At 38.5% G+C, this 16,490-nt stretch overlaps 1 protein-coding gene across 2 annotated transcripts in view; it reads right to left on the bottom strand.

Annotated features, from left to right (window-relative positions):
* The window catches only part of LOC101746065 (nuclear receptor-binding protein homolog), a 62,042-nt gene that overhangs the window by 3,978 nt on the left and 41,574 nt on the right, over nucleotides 1–16,490 (bottom strand). For both annotated transcript variants that reach the window (XR_005245116.2, XM_038013399.2), the window contains exons 2-9: nucleotides 2,365–2,589; nucleotides 1,837–1,967; nucleotides 1,579–1,757; nucleotides 1,222–1,396; nucleotides 978–1,096; nucleotides 748–901; nucleotides 282–468; nucleotides 48–167 (exon numbers count right to left, since the gene is read on the bottom strand). Coding sequence is in view for 1 of the 2 variants with exons in the window: in XM_038013399.2 (XP_037869327.1) it covers nucleotides 48–167; nucleotides 282–468; nucleotides 748–901; nucleotides 978–1,096; nucleotides 1,222–1,396; nucleotides 1,579–1,757; nucleotides 1,837–1,967; nucleotides 2,365–2,589 (1,290 nt within the window). In the remaining variant the exon portion in view is untranslated. The remainder of the gene's footprint in view (nucleotides 1–47; nucleotides 168–281; nucleotides 469–747; nucleotides 902–977; nucleotides 1,097–1,221; nucleotides 1,397–1,578; nucleotides 1,758–1,836; nucleotides 1,968–2,364; nucleotides 2,590–16,490) is intronic.

Below are 16,490 nucleotides of genomic sequence, written 5' to 3'. Positions count from 1 at the left end.
ACCGAGCGCATGTGCCTACCGACTGGCGCCGAGGGAGGCGGGCTGACCTCGTGGATGAAGCCGAGCTGCACCAGCTCGCGCGCGAGGTGCGACGCGGAGTCCCGGCGCGACACGGCGCACGTCAGCTGCCGGTTCATCTTGTCGTCCATGCGCAGGATGATGGTCATCTGCAACGGACGGGCCGCGTACTGTGCGTTTAGTGAAGTCGCATACTGAGCGGCGGTGATTACAAAGCAAGTGGCTCATGTGTAGACTGGACAGTCCCGACGCTGCGTACGTACCAGCAGGTCGTGGTCGGGCGCGTCGCTGTGTCGCGGCGGCGGCGCCACGTTGCACATCATGTGCACGACGCGGCGGGACTCGGTGTCGCGCGGGGGGGGCGAGGCGGCGGGGGCGGGGGCGCGCTCGGGGGACGAGGCGCGGCCCCCCGCCCCCGACCCGTACGCCGTCAGCGGGTAGATGCCGTACCTGGGGACCGGACGATCGACTCATGCTCTGTTTTACTAGTGCCATTTCTGTTAGTCTACTTTAGAAACATTCATGTTCTAACTAAAGCAATTATTTTACTTGCACTGAGAGTCAAACAAAACAAATTAAAAAAATCACACAGCTAAAGAAACGCAAAAATATCGTTTGAGTTGAAAAAAGAAAGTTTGAGTTCACAAATTGAAAGTATAAATACGGGCGCGGAGGTGGCGGTTGGCGTCCGTCCGAACCTCGCACAATCATTTTTCTAAAGTCACTTACTTGACGTCTTCGACAAATTTCTCTAGTTTTTCAGCGTGCGGCTGGAGGTCCTTGGCCGCGATCTCGACGCGCTCCCCGCCGCGCACGCACCACGCCAGCGCCTCGCCGCTGCTGCCGCCGGTCACTTCGTCAGTTATAGTTTCGGAGATATTAGCTGAAATGAAAAAAAAAAAAACATTGAAATATCTCGATTCTGATTTTGCTACGCCAGTCAGAGCAGAAATCCTTACCGGTTGTATTAACCAGCGTGTGGGCCGCCAGCAGTTTTAAGGAATGGACTTCAAACAGCAGTGGATGGAAGAGCAGCTCTCTCGCCGTCGGCCTCTTCTCGGGATGCTGGTTTATACACCTGCGAACACAAGACCCAGACATATCAACACCAGAACACGCCATCAGTTCACCGAAGAGCAGAGAGAATCCTGACTTACCGTTTACACGGAACCTGCGAACAAGAACACAGAGAAGCTAATATACCTGTATATAAAGTCCTTCTGTCTGGGATCCTCCAACGATTCGACCGTCCGTATGATGTGTTCCTCCGTGACGTGGCTGCCAGAGTCTCCATTTCCTTGGATTTCGAGGGCTGCGGTTTCCAGAGCGCACATTCCGAACGAGTAGATATCCATTGCTGGCGTCACCATTTGAGATGCTAATTCAAGGGGAAATAAACGTGAAATGAATATCTGACCACAGAGTTTCCGTTGCTGTGGTGTTTGCGTTTTGCCTCGTTTGATTAAATCCGCAGAGTTGAAAGAAGCAAAAAGCTCAAAACCAAAGCAAAGGAAACTTTGTAGTCTCGGTGCTAGAATGGCAGCTTATCGCTGTACTTACATCCATATTCTGGGGCGATAAAGTGCATGTTCTTCATATTTTCGCGGCAGGTCTTGACGTGGTGGTGAATTGCGTCGGGCGCTACAGAGCCGATCTTCACCAGGCCGTTATGCTGGATGAAAATGGTGTCGCAGGTCAGGTTTCCGTGGACGATCGGCGGAACACAGCCGTGGAGATAACTGAAAATCGAATTTCAACGAATGAAATACGTGAGTTATGAAAACGAGATATTTCAAGTAAGCCCAAACGAACTTGTACCTTAATGCAGATAGTATCTGTGTGCACCATCGCTTCCACGCCTGGAGGGGCAGCCTCTTCACGTTGCGCTTCGTTCTCTTCAGAAACTGCTTCAATGAGCCGCACGACATGTACTCAGTAATGAAAATTACCTGAAATAATCAATGGATATCAATTAGTCGACTTTTCCGATTTTTGCCTATATGTTATTTCTTCCCTTAATATTTTCATACTGCTACAGCTGTTTGGCATTGGCCTAGGATATTGGCCTTTGGGGTGGTTGTGGTGGTAGCTTACCGTGGGTATCGTAAAAGGCGATGTAGAGATACACAAACCCTAAAATTGTTAATTGACTGCTAGAGCTCGCTAAATCCGAAAGGTTTCGACTGTTCGTGTATTTCATACGGTCCCTTCATATCTTTTAAGAAATGTGTGTTAAGCTGCATTCTGTCGTTGGGGGCATTACCTTATAATTATATCACAATGTAGCATAAATATATAATTGAGAAACGGTCCATTAAGAATAGCGAGTAAAATTGAAATGCATACCCTGGGTTTGTCGTTATGCGTGTCAGTCCAGTATCGATGGAACTTGACGATGTTAGGGTGTTCAAGCCTGGTCAGGTTGTCGAACACCGTCTGTATCTTATCTTCCTGAGCTTTGAAGTTCTTCCGCTCGGAGAACTGGACTTCATTCCACACGACTTCCACGCCCTCTTCGGTGTCCATCGCAAGGTTGGCGCAGTCAATACCGGGCACATCGCGTTGTTCAACCTGAAATAGTAATAAATTTATATTAAGATACTGTAAAAATGGCAGCAAGCTCGATTTCATTATTAATTGATATTGAAGTCCCTTATGATCGCTCTAATTAATGGTATATCTGAATCACAGAAGCGATAATAAAAGGTACTTTTTTCTGAAGATGTTATTACATTACACAAACATGTAATCACTAGGGCATGTCTGTAGACGGCGGCATCCGCTTTCTCGTGTCTATGGGCAGCTATGTCAACATGCCACACACAAAAGTGTATGGGGTAGATTTACAAAAAAAATTGAATGTATGTGAAAAAATTATTAGGGTTCTAAATCTAAATGTATGGAGATGGATAGATATCCTGATCTGACTTCGGCTAAAGATACCATCCTTACATTGTAATACAACATTGAATGAAACGAAATCATTGCGTCGTTGAAAGCGAACAATCACGTTACATTATGTACATACATGGTCAAATTACCGGTCATCCTTTCTGTATGACCAATCATCCAATTGAAACTCCTGCGCAATGTATGAGAATATTCCACGCCGCGCCGTCCGCAATTGATAACGCATTGAAAACTTGACTTGTTAACGTGATTTGTGATATTATGATCTGCGGTTATTGCGAATCGTAGACATATTCTTATTGAATTTTGTAAACTGACGAGCATACGGCCCACTTGATAGAGAGTGGGTACCGTGGCACATGGACGTCAACAATGTTTGGGACACAACCAATGCGTTGCCTACCCATTCAGGAAGGCTCAGGAAAAACCGAGGAGAGAAGTTCATTCCAAAGCAGGAGGATAAGAAGGGGCAGAAAAGTTCTCTGAAAACACACCGTGGATGAAGGCACTGTTTTTAGGCAAGGTAGTATGGATGAACTAGGTACGAATGCACCGGACGTCTTATTCTTTAGGACACGACTACTACTGACGACCATCGTTTTGGTATTTGAAAATCTAAATTTTAGTGTAACAATTTATAATAATAAGATGCAAGTTATAGAACCATAAACGGATGAAGTAAAAGAAACACCAGAAGAAGAAACAGAAAAGGTCCCTCTAGGACCTTGCAAAGACACGTTGCATTGAAGGCAGCCGGTCGTAAGGTGTCAGGTGCCTATGCAGCATGATAACAGGACATGCGGCGCCGACCCCATATAATGTGGTATAAAGGCAAGAAGAAGATAATTAAAGAAACTTGATCTTAGACTAAGCGTTCGTTACTACATCATTGGCTGCTTTACCAGCGTGTGCTACTTAGTTAGATAAACGTAAGAAAATAGTGTGTGGAAAGCTGTAAAATAGTACAGCTACGGTGTGAAGTAGTGAGCTGTGAAAGACGTTCTTTGAATAAAAATCTTATTGGATTTAGAGTAAGTCGGGTAGGGTAGTTCCATTCGAAGTATACAATAGCTATTATTCGAATGTAACCAAAACAATCGTTTGTATAATTGAAACGTATTATTATAATTGTTCGAATTGATAGAGAAACGTTTATAATGCAGAGCCGAGTGCAACGGACGATAAGTGCCGGTTGCAAGGTCCAATAATAATTGTGTTGCATTGTTTGCGTAGTGCATGTTGATATTAAATCGTTAATGTTGTTTGAAATTTTCTTGTAACTAATCATTATATTTCATAGGTGTTGATAGGTATAGGGTTTGTCCATTCTGGCAGGTTAGGTGTGTAGTTTATATTAATCTACCATCTATTTCATCATCGTTGGTTTCTTGAAATTCTTCGAAAGAGGGACTGTAAAGCCAGAAGGCAAACAGTTATTCTGTGCTGGATGTTTGTTCGGGCAGTGAAATACAAGGTTCGATCCCATTCCGTGCTTTTTACATTTTGTGCTTTCTTATTTTACCTAAGATAATAGATTAGATACCGAAAGTCGTGAGCTTGGTCGATAGCTTTCAGAGTAATTAGGTAGACCAGTTAACAACCGACTTCATAGGACCGAACGTATGATTCAGTCGGCAATAAACGGAAAAACTACAAGTATATTATTGTTACGATGTTTTGGTTTAAAAGCAACAGGTGCTGTCGAACAATTGAAATTAATGTTTACAAAGCGAATATTATTAAGTGCAATGACTTTCAACGAACGTAATGGAGAAGTGTTAGAGATTAGCAATCGAAATAGCGAATGCGGAAAGGAAAATATGATTGCTTCGTTCCCATAAATGAATAAAGGGTTGTTCATTTATTTATTTAAAAAGGTACTGCCACATCACAAACGTTTAACATTGAAAATAACTTAAACTATTTAATTTATGGCCTGTTGCATGTGACAATAATGGCGTACATAACATTGGCAATTCATCGGCTCGAAGATGGAATACAATAATAATAATAAAAAAAAGAGATTACCCAATGAAAACATACTCTGAGATTCAAATTTAACAAGTAGAATAGTAATAATTGTTGAAATATTAATATGAACAAGTAATAATTGTTGAAATATTTATTTGTTCCGCGACAAATTAACTCGCTTTTTGAACAGCGAAAAAAAACCTGCAGTAAAAACCTTTCATAAACTGTAATATTAGTTTGTGTTGGACTCCTCAAAGCGAATTGTTTTGTATCTAAATGTATGTTTACAGTTAAAATTCAAATAAATAATACATTTAAAATAATGCTTTGTAGCTTAAATACGTACTATTTAAAAGATACTAATCGGTTTACCGCAAACAATGCATTCATCGAATTCTACCGAACTGTATTGTTCTCCTCATTTATTGTCGCTCTTTTAGAAGCTCATAATATTTCTTAAAATTTCACCCGATACCTTTAGAAGACTTTACAAATGTATTATTTATTTGAAACTTATTTGTATTCTATTGTTTTTCTTCCATAAATGATATGATGTAAGAACACCAGTCAAATTGACCAAATTCAATTGTGTTACTAATAAAAATGTTTACTTATACAATAAAGAACACTAAATTTATTGCATTTATACTATCCGATAAGTTAAACTAGGGTATAATATACTTCGTTGACTCATGTGGTAAAGATTATTGGCACAAATAGATAGAGCAGAGGTCGAGGTATTAGGGGAGGTTATTTGATATTAAAATAATAAGGATAATAGGGGATTAGAAGAAGTTAGAAGCAGTCGATAGAGATCGGGGTTGCGTTTTTGTATTTAATTACATGATTAAAGTATACGTTGACAATATTTAATGAGTTATGACGACATTAAGAACTCACAATTGCAGGAACGAAATCAAGGTCATGATAATACGTTTAAAGAATGCCCTTATTGTCTAAACCAATATTCCGAGTTTCATGAGAGACGAGAATAATAATAATAGACAACAACCATGTCTCATGTCATGAAATCGTCGACCCCTCGCTAATGAACATCAAGACGAGACACGCCAAACCTACGAAATTTACGGCAGCTAATAAAGCAACGAGCGACGGGAAACGGTCAGTCGTCACGAGTCGAACCAGCGCTGCTAGTGGATTCGCAACAGGGCCACTCGGACGATGGAAACTCTAATTGGATTGCCGCATCCTACCCTAATAAATTTCTTAGTTCTGATTTCAACACCCTAATATTTTGCCAAGTTTATTAACTTGTGTTACGAGCCAGTGAGTTTGATTTAAATTATTTACATTAATCTTCAAATAGTTATAAATGGTGTTATTTATTAGCCTAACAACCAACATATCTTAATAACAGACATAAGGGACCATATTTACTGGTGGTAGGACCTCTTGTAAGTCCGCACGGGTAGGTGCCACCACACAACCCTCCCTATTTCCGCCGTGAAGCAGTAATGCGTTTCGGTTTGAAGGGTGGGGCAGCGGTTTTAACTATACTGAGACCTTAGAACTTATATCTCAAGGTGGGTGGCGCATTTACGTTGTAGATGTCTATGGGCTCCAGTAATCACTTAACACCAGGTGGGCTGTGAGCTCAACCGCCCATCTAGGCAATAAAAAAAAGGCGCAAACCAGAGAAATCATTATTAAGAAATGAAAAAGTGAAAATTTCGCAAATAACGACAAATATAATAACTATATAATACGAATATAGCTTTTGCGGCGGTAGTTATTATAGAACACAAGATATTTGAAAGACGACTGAATCTCGCAAACGACATTTTCAAAAAAGTTTGCATATATGTTTAAACAAGTTCTGAACAATAACATTGGGACCGTCGGAATACCGAGCAATTTCACCCGCTCGGTGGAAGATTTTCCCATTGTCGTTATCCTACAAACATTATCCAAGTGTTCAAATGATTACACCATAAATAAAAATTTAATTTGCAATTAAAAAACATTATAATCTAAACTGAATTTCGATTGCAGGCAAAACATTTTACTGGTACATTATTATAACTATATTCCTGGCATCTTTATGAAGCGGTCATAAAACAAAGCGATAAAACCGCGAAAGACCAGATTGCTTTTCACTATCCTACACGGGAATAGACATTTAGAACTTCGAGTCGGTGTAACCACAAGGACCCAGTTTTATACAAAACTCTGAAGTCCGTTTCTAAGTTTAACGCAATCTAGACTGTTAGATACTATCGTTGGAAGACAAACTTACACACAGTGATGTAAGTATGTTTATTTTTTTCCTCGCATCGAGAGCACTCAAGAGATAATATTATTACGACAAGCCAGAATTCTTTGGATCTAAAGTAAACCATTATACCTAATGGAAACGATAAATACATCGCCTTGTTTGGTACACGTGCTAAACCTGAGATCTATCTAACGCTTAACGATTTCAGTTGAACTCGTAAACGCTGATGTAGTCCGGCGATAGAGACGGAAGAGAAAGGCCGGTTACAGATATATAAATGATACGTAACGAGAAACGATCATAAATGATTACTGCAATAAAACTGACTTCAGTTAATTTACGGATCATTTATGTAGAAGGAATATAATATAATATAAGTAATCTATAACTAATGACATTTTTTAGGCAGACTCACGGATTGTAATTAGTTGTAAGTCGTCGTGGCTTCAAGGATAAGACGTCCGGTGCATTCGTATGCGCGAAACGATGCAGCGGTGTTCGAATCCCGCTGGCGGATACCGATTTTTCTAATGTAATACGTACAATAAGAAATCTTCACGATTGACTTCCACGGTGAAGGAATAACATCATGTAATAAAATTCAAACCAGCAAAATTATAATTTGCGTAATTACTGGTGGTAGGACCTCTTGTAAATCCACAGAGGTAGGTACCCCGCCTATTTCTGCCGTGAAGCAGTAATGCGCTTGGTTTGAAGGGTAGGGCAGCCATTGTGACTAAATTGAGACCTTAGAACTCATATCTCAAGGATGTTCATACATTAAATAAATCGTGCTTTTCAAAAGCTTATTATTTTACTAAATTGTTTTTCTTAGATTGACCTGTAGATTGTCTATCTTTCTGTGTATGTTTAGGAATGCTAATCTGGACTCATAATCTGCACAGTTATTGTTGGTTCTACAAGCGATGGTTTTGAACGCGCGAGTCCGACATGAAATATGAATTTGCTAAAATAATAAGTATGTATGCACTTTGAGCAAATTAATATTCCTTCTGTCTCGGCTCCGAGAGGTTACTTCACGATGTGTACAGCGATAGTCACAGAGATCCGCGGCCGGGTTTCGCTAGCCTCTAATAAACTAAATCAAACACACAAGGCAATCATAAAAGTGTTAACATCAGACGTGTAAACAAAGCCCGCGAAGACACACGAGATGTGAGGTAGACACAACGTGCGACGGAACGACGATAAATTTAGCACTTATGCAAGCGTGAAATCGTAAATTAGCGAATCATGTGAAACAAATCAGTCAATACACCTAAGACGTAAAAAACGAGACGTAGAAACAATAGCTTTATTATTATTAGACTTTTTGTTTGATTCGTGTTTCGAGTTGTCGTTTGGTCGCAGACTCAAGAACAGGCACTCCGATAGTTTTAAGATATTCTAGAGATTTAAATGAGCAATGTGTTTTGGCGATTTATGGAGAAACTTAACTTATCATTACTATGTACATAATAATATATGTTATTGGGTTATTGGTTTCTTCTTGAAAAACAAATTCAATTTAAAGTAGTACAGATTTATTTAATCTCTTCAGTTACACAAATACACACACAGCAAGAACACTCAATTTACAATAGCGTTTTCTGAAGTGCTGCCACCTAATGTCAATATAGTTTTAATTTTCATTTTCATTTTATATTTCGAATATATGTCTACCTCAAAGCAGTGATACATACCAGTTTGTTGGATGAGATCGTCATTATACAATTTAATTTAAGATTTTCACATCTATGTCTTTGACGGGGACGTCTAAACACCTCTTGTGTTGCTTCCGGCAACCCTTAACATCGGGTGATCCGACTGGCCCCTGCAGCACTAAAAATCTACTTTGTTATCCTACTTAAAACTTCCCTATTCTTATCCTGAGCAGTGATGGTACCGTGAATGCATTCTTCCATCTTGCGATACGAGGTTCCAATAGCTTCTGAATAGTTGCAATGTAGACATAAATACATACCATATGAAATAAAGACGCTCCTTTAGTCACTAATAATAATAATAAAAAACTGTTTGCATCTCCGTGTTCTTCACACTTTCACTTTTATTGTTAAACACACATACGTACTGATTTAGCGCTTTAGAATAAACTACACTCGCTTTTTGGAATTATTAGATATCCGAACTTTCCAACTGGAACACGTGAATAGATAGATAGTGATCTATAGAAATAGGTATATGACGGTGACAGATACCGTCTCATATTGGTTTGCAACGGTTCCACTGACACAGTGTTAACAACAAAAAACAATTAGATACACGAGTAATCCAAAACCGTTATTTCCCACCCTTGGCTACTTACTTTATTATACCATTCTCATCCTCAAAACCTATTTATTCTATCTAATTCTGAAATTAAAAACAAGTACTTCTATAAACTAATAGAAGACAGCTATAAAATTTTAAGACATACAAAATGTATATTTCAAATAACTCGAACGTTTTCAATGCCATTACGTTTTGCGAGGGCACATTTAAAATTTAATTTTGGCCAAGAGTCTAATCAATCGGGAACGGAATGAAAATTTCGATATGAATTTTGGCAACATTTGTTGTACTCTTAATAATAATTTATTGGATGAAAGCATATATTTTTGTATTTAAGATTAAACCTAATGCGGTCATCAGGGTTATTATAGTGTAGATATTTCTTATACACCATCCCACTGCAAACGCTCGCAATATAATATCATATATCTTTATGATAAAATCTTACCCTACACGCAATCGGTCTATATGGATATAAATTTCATATTTATCATTATACAGGTTGAGTTCATCGTGTATTTAAGTATTTAAATTACGGTCCGAATTAATTGTAAGTTATTTATTTATTTATTTGGGAAACCAACAGTACAAAACAAACATAATATTTTTTTTAATAAAATCAAGCTCGTACAGACCCCGATAACGTAGATAAGCTGATGGTAGTTGATCATGTTGATGAGAGAAGATCACGCGGACGCTCACCTATCTATCCGCTGGTCTGATCTAGTAAAGATGCTCGCTAGCCTCCCAATAACCGAGGCTATAAAGATCGCCGAGACAGGAAGACGTGGGGAAGCATTGTGCATCGAGTGGTCAATATTTTAAACTAGACACGACCTTCAGCAATGAAGAGAACGACTCAGAAAAAGAAGAAGAATAAAATTTAAATTTGGTTCATTATCGAGACAAAAAATTCAAAGTGGATACAAGACTGACCCAGTGTTTTTGCACCGATTTTCAGATATAAGGCATGTATACATGTTATACAGTTACAACACCATATTGGTGGAGGTCACGACATTGAACTCCATGGAGAGATTGATTAGCCCCGCGAGAGGCGCGGAGGCACCGTTCAATGTCAAGCGCGAATCTATTCTCATCTGCGTTCCATCGAGAGCGTTGCGTCAGTAACGCCGTCACTGGTCACGGACGGCCCTCTAAAAATCCGCGATAAGTCCGTGTTGTCCACGTTCGAATTCGATTGTGGATATTCTATTTCAGATTAAATATTAACTAGGTCTTATTTTACTGATTCTAGACGATTGACTGTTATACAGGCATTATGTATCAGTTTATGTTACTTCTCTTCAATAAACAACAGAAGTGTGTATCTTATATTAAATTAATAAGGTATTTAAACAATTTGTGTGTAACATAAAATGAAAGCAAAATTTCATATTAATTGGCAAATGGCCAATGGGCATTTTATGGTGGCAGGGCTTATTGTAAGGTCGCAAGGGTGGGTACTACCGTGGGTCTTGCTTATTTCTGCCCCGAAGCAGTCCAGTGTATCAGTTTGAAAGGTGGAACAGCCGTTATACAATAGGATTGGGTTTCCAATCTCATGTCTCAAGGTAGATGGCGGCATTCGCGGGCTCCGTTAAGCAATTACTTAACAACAGACAGACCGTGAGCTCTTCCACCCATCAACTCAACCAAATTACAGTAAAAACTTACCCATACTAACCTTATTATAGATATATCACGCCAATAGCTAGAGAACCACTTGTTTCAGAATCAACGGAGTTTTGTTATCCCAATTAATGAAAAACTGTGTACCTTCATGAAGGTATAAGGTATAGTTAAGGAACATAAGGGTCATGTTTTGTGTTTAAAGGATCATGCATAGTACGAGTAATAGTCAGTCAGACATCTTGTGTGTCTGTACTGAATATGTAAGTTAATTATTACAAAAAAGGAAATTGCGATGCCCGATTTTAAATTGATCACATATCCTAAAATCTATTTCATACATGGCAACTCAACAGCACACGCCCACCACGCATACGGCGATGATTAGAAAACACATTTATTAGTAAATGCGTAAATGTGACGTGCCAAGATCGTCACTCGTACTTACTGCGAACGAACAGTGTTCCAGCGGTACGGTGAGGCGGTTCTTAATTATAGAAACAACGTACGCCTACGTACTTAGTGTACAATGATCAATCGTGTACTTCCGTCTATGACGATCTGGAAGTGGCACCAACCGTAAGGTGTTTACTTTCAAATCTATTCTAGTTTTAACGATGATGCTGAACAGTATGGTGGAGTGTATCGGGGAATAGTTCCGAAAGTCATCAGTGTAGAGAATTTAAAAGCTATATTACACGAGACGGTCTTTGGTAGCAAATGTGTAGTAGTTAGTCGCCCTGACTACTACACTCCAAAGGTCAGGCTAGATTCTCGGTCGGCGTCAGTACCTTTATGAAAGATATTTGGTATGGCAGTTTTGGATGTAGTCGTTCTTCGATTTATTTATAATATCCATAGCAAAAGGGAAAGTCCTAGCACGTGAACATTCAATGTTTAAAATAGTAATAACGGTCATAATAAAGTGTCCTTTGGAAAATTCCGGAAAGCCAATTTGCTGGTTCATCTGTTCGGATGAGGTGTCGTCGACCCTGGTTCCTGGCGCACTGTTCACGTCCTGGCACTCAGCCAAGCGCCGGACGACGTCGATACATCCAGAACCAAGCGATTCTTGCACCTTTTTAGATTTACCCGCGACAGTGCACCCAATTTTAGATGCACTTTGAGCATAAAATTGCGAGCCTAGAATTTCTGAAGTGTAAAACTCAATTTGTCGTTTGGTATATTAGCGAAAACAACGGAACATCCCTTTGAGTTGGGAATGCAATACAGTAACGATTTTATAACATTACTGCAGAATTTTACGTGTCCTCCGGCGACACCATTTCAACACGAATTTACACTTTCACATTAATAATACATTTTTTTATAATATAACTTTAAGAAGCTCTTATTAGTTTGACCTATAAATATTAGGTCTTTAATTATGAAATTGCCATTTGGTATTGTCATTTGCCAGAAAGATAGTTTTTTTTTATTATAAATATATCGTATTTCTATCAATCAAAATAATTAGCCATGGTATCGATACAAATTGCCAGCCTTAGCCCATGTAGCTCAGAGGCCGTCTATTGTGCGTATGAAATCTATCGTTATCGTGCAGAAGCAGCCGAAACGAGCGATTAACGAAGGCTGGCCGGAGAATCGCGAGCTTCTCCATCATTGTATCCAGTTCCTCACAGTACAAAGCCTCAGTAAAACTGATGCCATTTGATAATTTGGTCGTGGCCTAAAGGATAAGATGTCCGGTGTGTTCGTTTCAAGCGATGCATCGGTGGTCGAATCCCGCTGGCAAGTACCAATTTGTCTAATGAAATACGTACTGAACAAATATTTGCGATTGACTTCCACGGTGATGGAATAACATCGTGTAATAAAAATCAAACCACAAAATTATAATTTGCGTAATTAATGTTGGTAGGGCGTCTTGTGAGGCCGCACGGGCAGGTACCACCATCCTGCCTATTTCTGTCGTAAAGCAGTAATGCGTTTCAGTTTAAAGGGTGGGGCAGCCGTTGTACTGTAAAAAACTGAGACCTTAGAACTCATATCTCAAGGTAGGTGGCGGAATTTAAATTGTAGATGACTATGTGCTCTTGACACCAGGTGGGCCGTCAGCTAGTCCATCCACCTAACCAATAAAAAAACGAAGCTGTCAGTTAAGCAACGCAAATCGTTTTTTTCGGACAGGAGACCGAATCTCGTTTGAGGTTCGCGTTCCGCGCCTCAAACAAATATCGGTATAGCCAGGATAAGTGAATGATTAATTTAGTTTTAAATCGGCTTAATATATATTATAGCGCTTTTTTTAATTAGTTAAATTTATATATTGTTAAGTCAAAACGTTAACTCCCATTAAGCACTCAGTTATCTTGAGACTCTGCACGCAGTTTTTCTGGTTTTTTGTACATATATTATGGCGTCTTGTTAAAAATGTCGTTGATAATGACATTGGCGATCTAATCAAACAACAAACAAAAACCTGGTTGAATATTTTCGCACGTACAACTTATCTATACGTCATCATTACTCTTGGAAATATTTTAGATACGAGAAAACTGCCGATGACGTACCTGTTATTATTGGTGATATGAAGATATGAAACTACATCATGATTAATTTATGGCTAACGTCTTATAATTTACAAACAGAAGCTATTTATTATTTGTAGTTTACTAATCATCGAATCCGAAAATGAAAATAAACAATACGAAACTGACCGTGAACATTTTATTACACAATATTCAGAAGACATTAGATTAAAGCCATAGATGGCAGTTTGTAAAATTTAAACATATAGCTAGATATCTACCGCGCACCTAGCTAGGGCGGTGGTAAAAAGTATGAGTAACGTACGACTACGTCATAATACTATTAGATACGTTAAGATGACAAATCAGGTTTTCACTAATCTATACTATGGAAAAACATCACACCACATTCCAATGTTGATTATTTTATATTTTATCTACATCATTGATTAGCATAGTCATCATAATTACAGATAACATAGTTTAGGATACACAATGGCAAAGATATCATTTGACTAAGGTACAATTAGGCCCGCAATAGAAACAACTGGACATTTCTAAGTATAACAGATTCAATGGCTTAATATTGTTTCACGTTGTTGATGTGGTTTTTCATTCTTCAAAAGGAAAATCGATTCGTTTTCCTTCTAAAACTAATTGGTTTTTCAACAATTTATTATAATTGCTATAAATATTTCTATAGAAATCCAAATAGGAGTTCCGCCACCGCCCCTTAGACTTGAAAGTCGAAGTTATTAAAACGGTTGTCAAATAGATTTATTTTGAATTCAATAAAATTTCTTAAATGTATAAAAAATCAAATAAATGATTGTTGTTCTGAATTTATCCTTCCGTATCGGAGATTTTGATTGCTTCGTTATTGAAATACGCAAGAGTTCCTTCCTACATCCACAATGTCAGGGGCTCAGGCAAGCCGCTACATACCGCCCATAATTATTAAGCCTTGTTTCAAGACGCGCATGTCATAGCACAGGAATACCGTGAAGCTTATAATGTCTATTAAAAACAAACATCGCTTTTTACTAATGCCGACATTCCCATACATTTATAAATTTAAAAAAAATGACTAGCCATTTTATTCCGAAATATTTCTTTCACCTCGTCATATTTCGCCGACGCAGGTCAAGGCGTTGCAAGCCAAGTGTGTCGAACGCCAGATGGACGGTGACGTCACTCGACACACGTTAGGTAATCTTGTACTAGAATAAATTTGCGATTTTTTTTCGCTTATTTCTACTATTTTAGTTTAATACTGTCAGTTTTTAACATAAAATATTTCTAGCAGGGTCAATCATACACATGTTATAATACCACGTGTGTGTATGTACACATTCTTACTCGTGCGTATTGTTAACAGGCTGTAAGTCATGACTACTTTTGCGAACACATTTCACTTGAGTTACGTGATACAGGTAAGTAAATTTACTTGGTAGGACCTCTTGTGAGTCCGCGCGGGTAGGTACCGCCACCCTACTTATTTCATCCGTAAGTCAGTAATGCGTTTCGGTTTGTAGGACGGGGCAGCAGTGTTGTGACTAAACTTGAGGCCTTAGGAGTTATATCTCAAGGTGGGTGGCGCATTTACGTTATAGATGTCTATGGGCTTCCTCCAGTAACCACTAAAGAAGTACTACACAGAATACCGTTCGGTAGAGATCCTCCAAAGCTTCCGATGGCTTTATGATTAAGTTCTAAAACAAAAGTGCGCCATCGAGTTGCTATTAAAATACAAACATGAAGACTCGAGTGGCGCCGCTCTCGCATTGTCACGGTCCAGTGCCTCGACTGATGTACGACAGAAAGATACATCAAATGATGTGTGTCATACGAGAATAGATATTTGCTGGCTTCTGTCAAATCTCAGTAGTTTCAATTTTTTATTTTTACTAGTGGTCGCCCGGTAGTCGAAATTCGACTATAATTAATTGAAATTATAAGTTTGTACACTATTATGATTCTATTTTCAAATACTATTACACTTCTATAATCACAAATTTCGCCAAGACTACACTATAGAAAAATATTAATAAAGACAAACAATATTTAATCTATTCTCAATTTGACCACAGACGTCAAGAATAAAAGTTTGACAATAAATAAATAGTATGCATGCGTGTGTGCGTCAAATACATGGCAGTGTGTGTAATGTTTTCTTTATTGTTTGTTGTATCTTTTATGCATTATTTAAAAAAAATATTAGCATTGTGCACTTCTTCTCTATATTCGCTATAAGTGTGGAAAATTTCATACTCCTCCGTCCGCGCAATTTTCGTAAAAAGGGATACAAAGTTTTTGCTTCACGTATTAATATATAGATTTAATTCCTCTCTAATACTTTTCATTCTTTGCGAATAAGTTTAGAACTTCTTACATAGCAACCTCTTAATTACGCCGATACACTGCATTACATATAGGTTTAGATTCTGGAATTAGTCGCAGTTTTTAGAAATAAAACTGCACTGCCATCCTACTATACCTGCTTATGTTTCCTGAAAATATTTCTTAGAAGTCAATGAGCTTATAACCAATGAATGACACAGTATCATCTTCCAATAACATTTATATTTACGTGACAAATACGGCGGAATGAACTCATTTCTTGGATGAGAGCTTTACTCATCGGGGAGAGCAAATAAAACGATGAGTTAGAAGTGTGTGTGTGATCGGAGATCTGAATCACTTTAAGAGTATCATTTTTATTTGGTTTACTCCGGCACCGGCGGTAGTAGACGTCATTAACATTGTCAATAAGCTGATAACTTGGTCAACGTTTGTACTAGTAAGTACTCATTAATGTAAGCTGTTATTTAATGAGTATGAGTTATTAGTAATACTCGTAGTTGCACCATGTTTTGTTCTTTGCATTCACAACTAAAGAAAACAATCGAAAAGATGCAAAGCATAATACAAGTATTTAT

The sequence above is a fragment of the Bombyx mori genome, chromosome 10 (assembly GCF_030269925.1).
Source record: "Bombyx mori chromosome 10, ASM3026992v2".
NCBI classification, from domain to species: domain Eukaryota; kingdom Metazoa; phylum Arthropoda; class Insecta; order Lepidoptera; family Bombycidae; genus Bombyx; species Bombyx mori.
The sequence above is the reverse complement of the archived record's forward strand: the minus strand, read 5'-3'. Positions and strand labels throughout refer to the sequence as shown.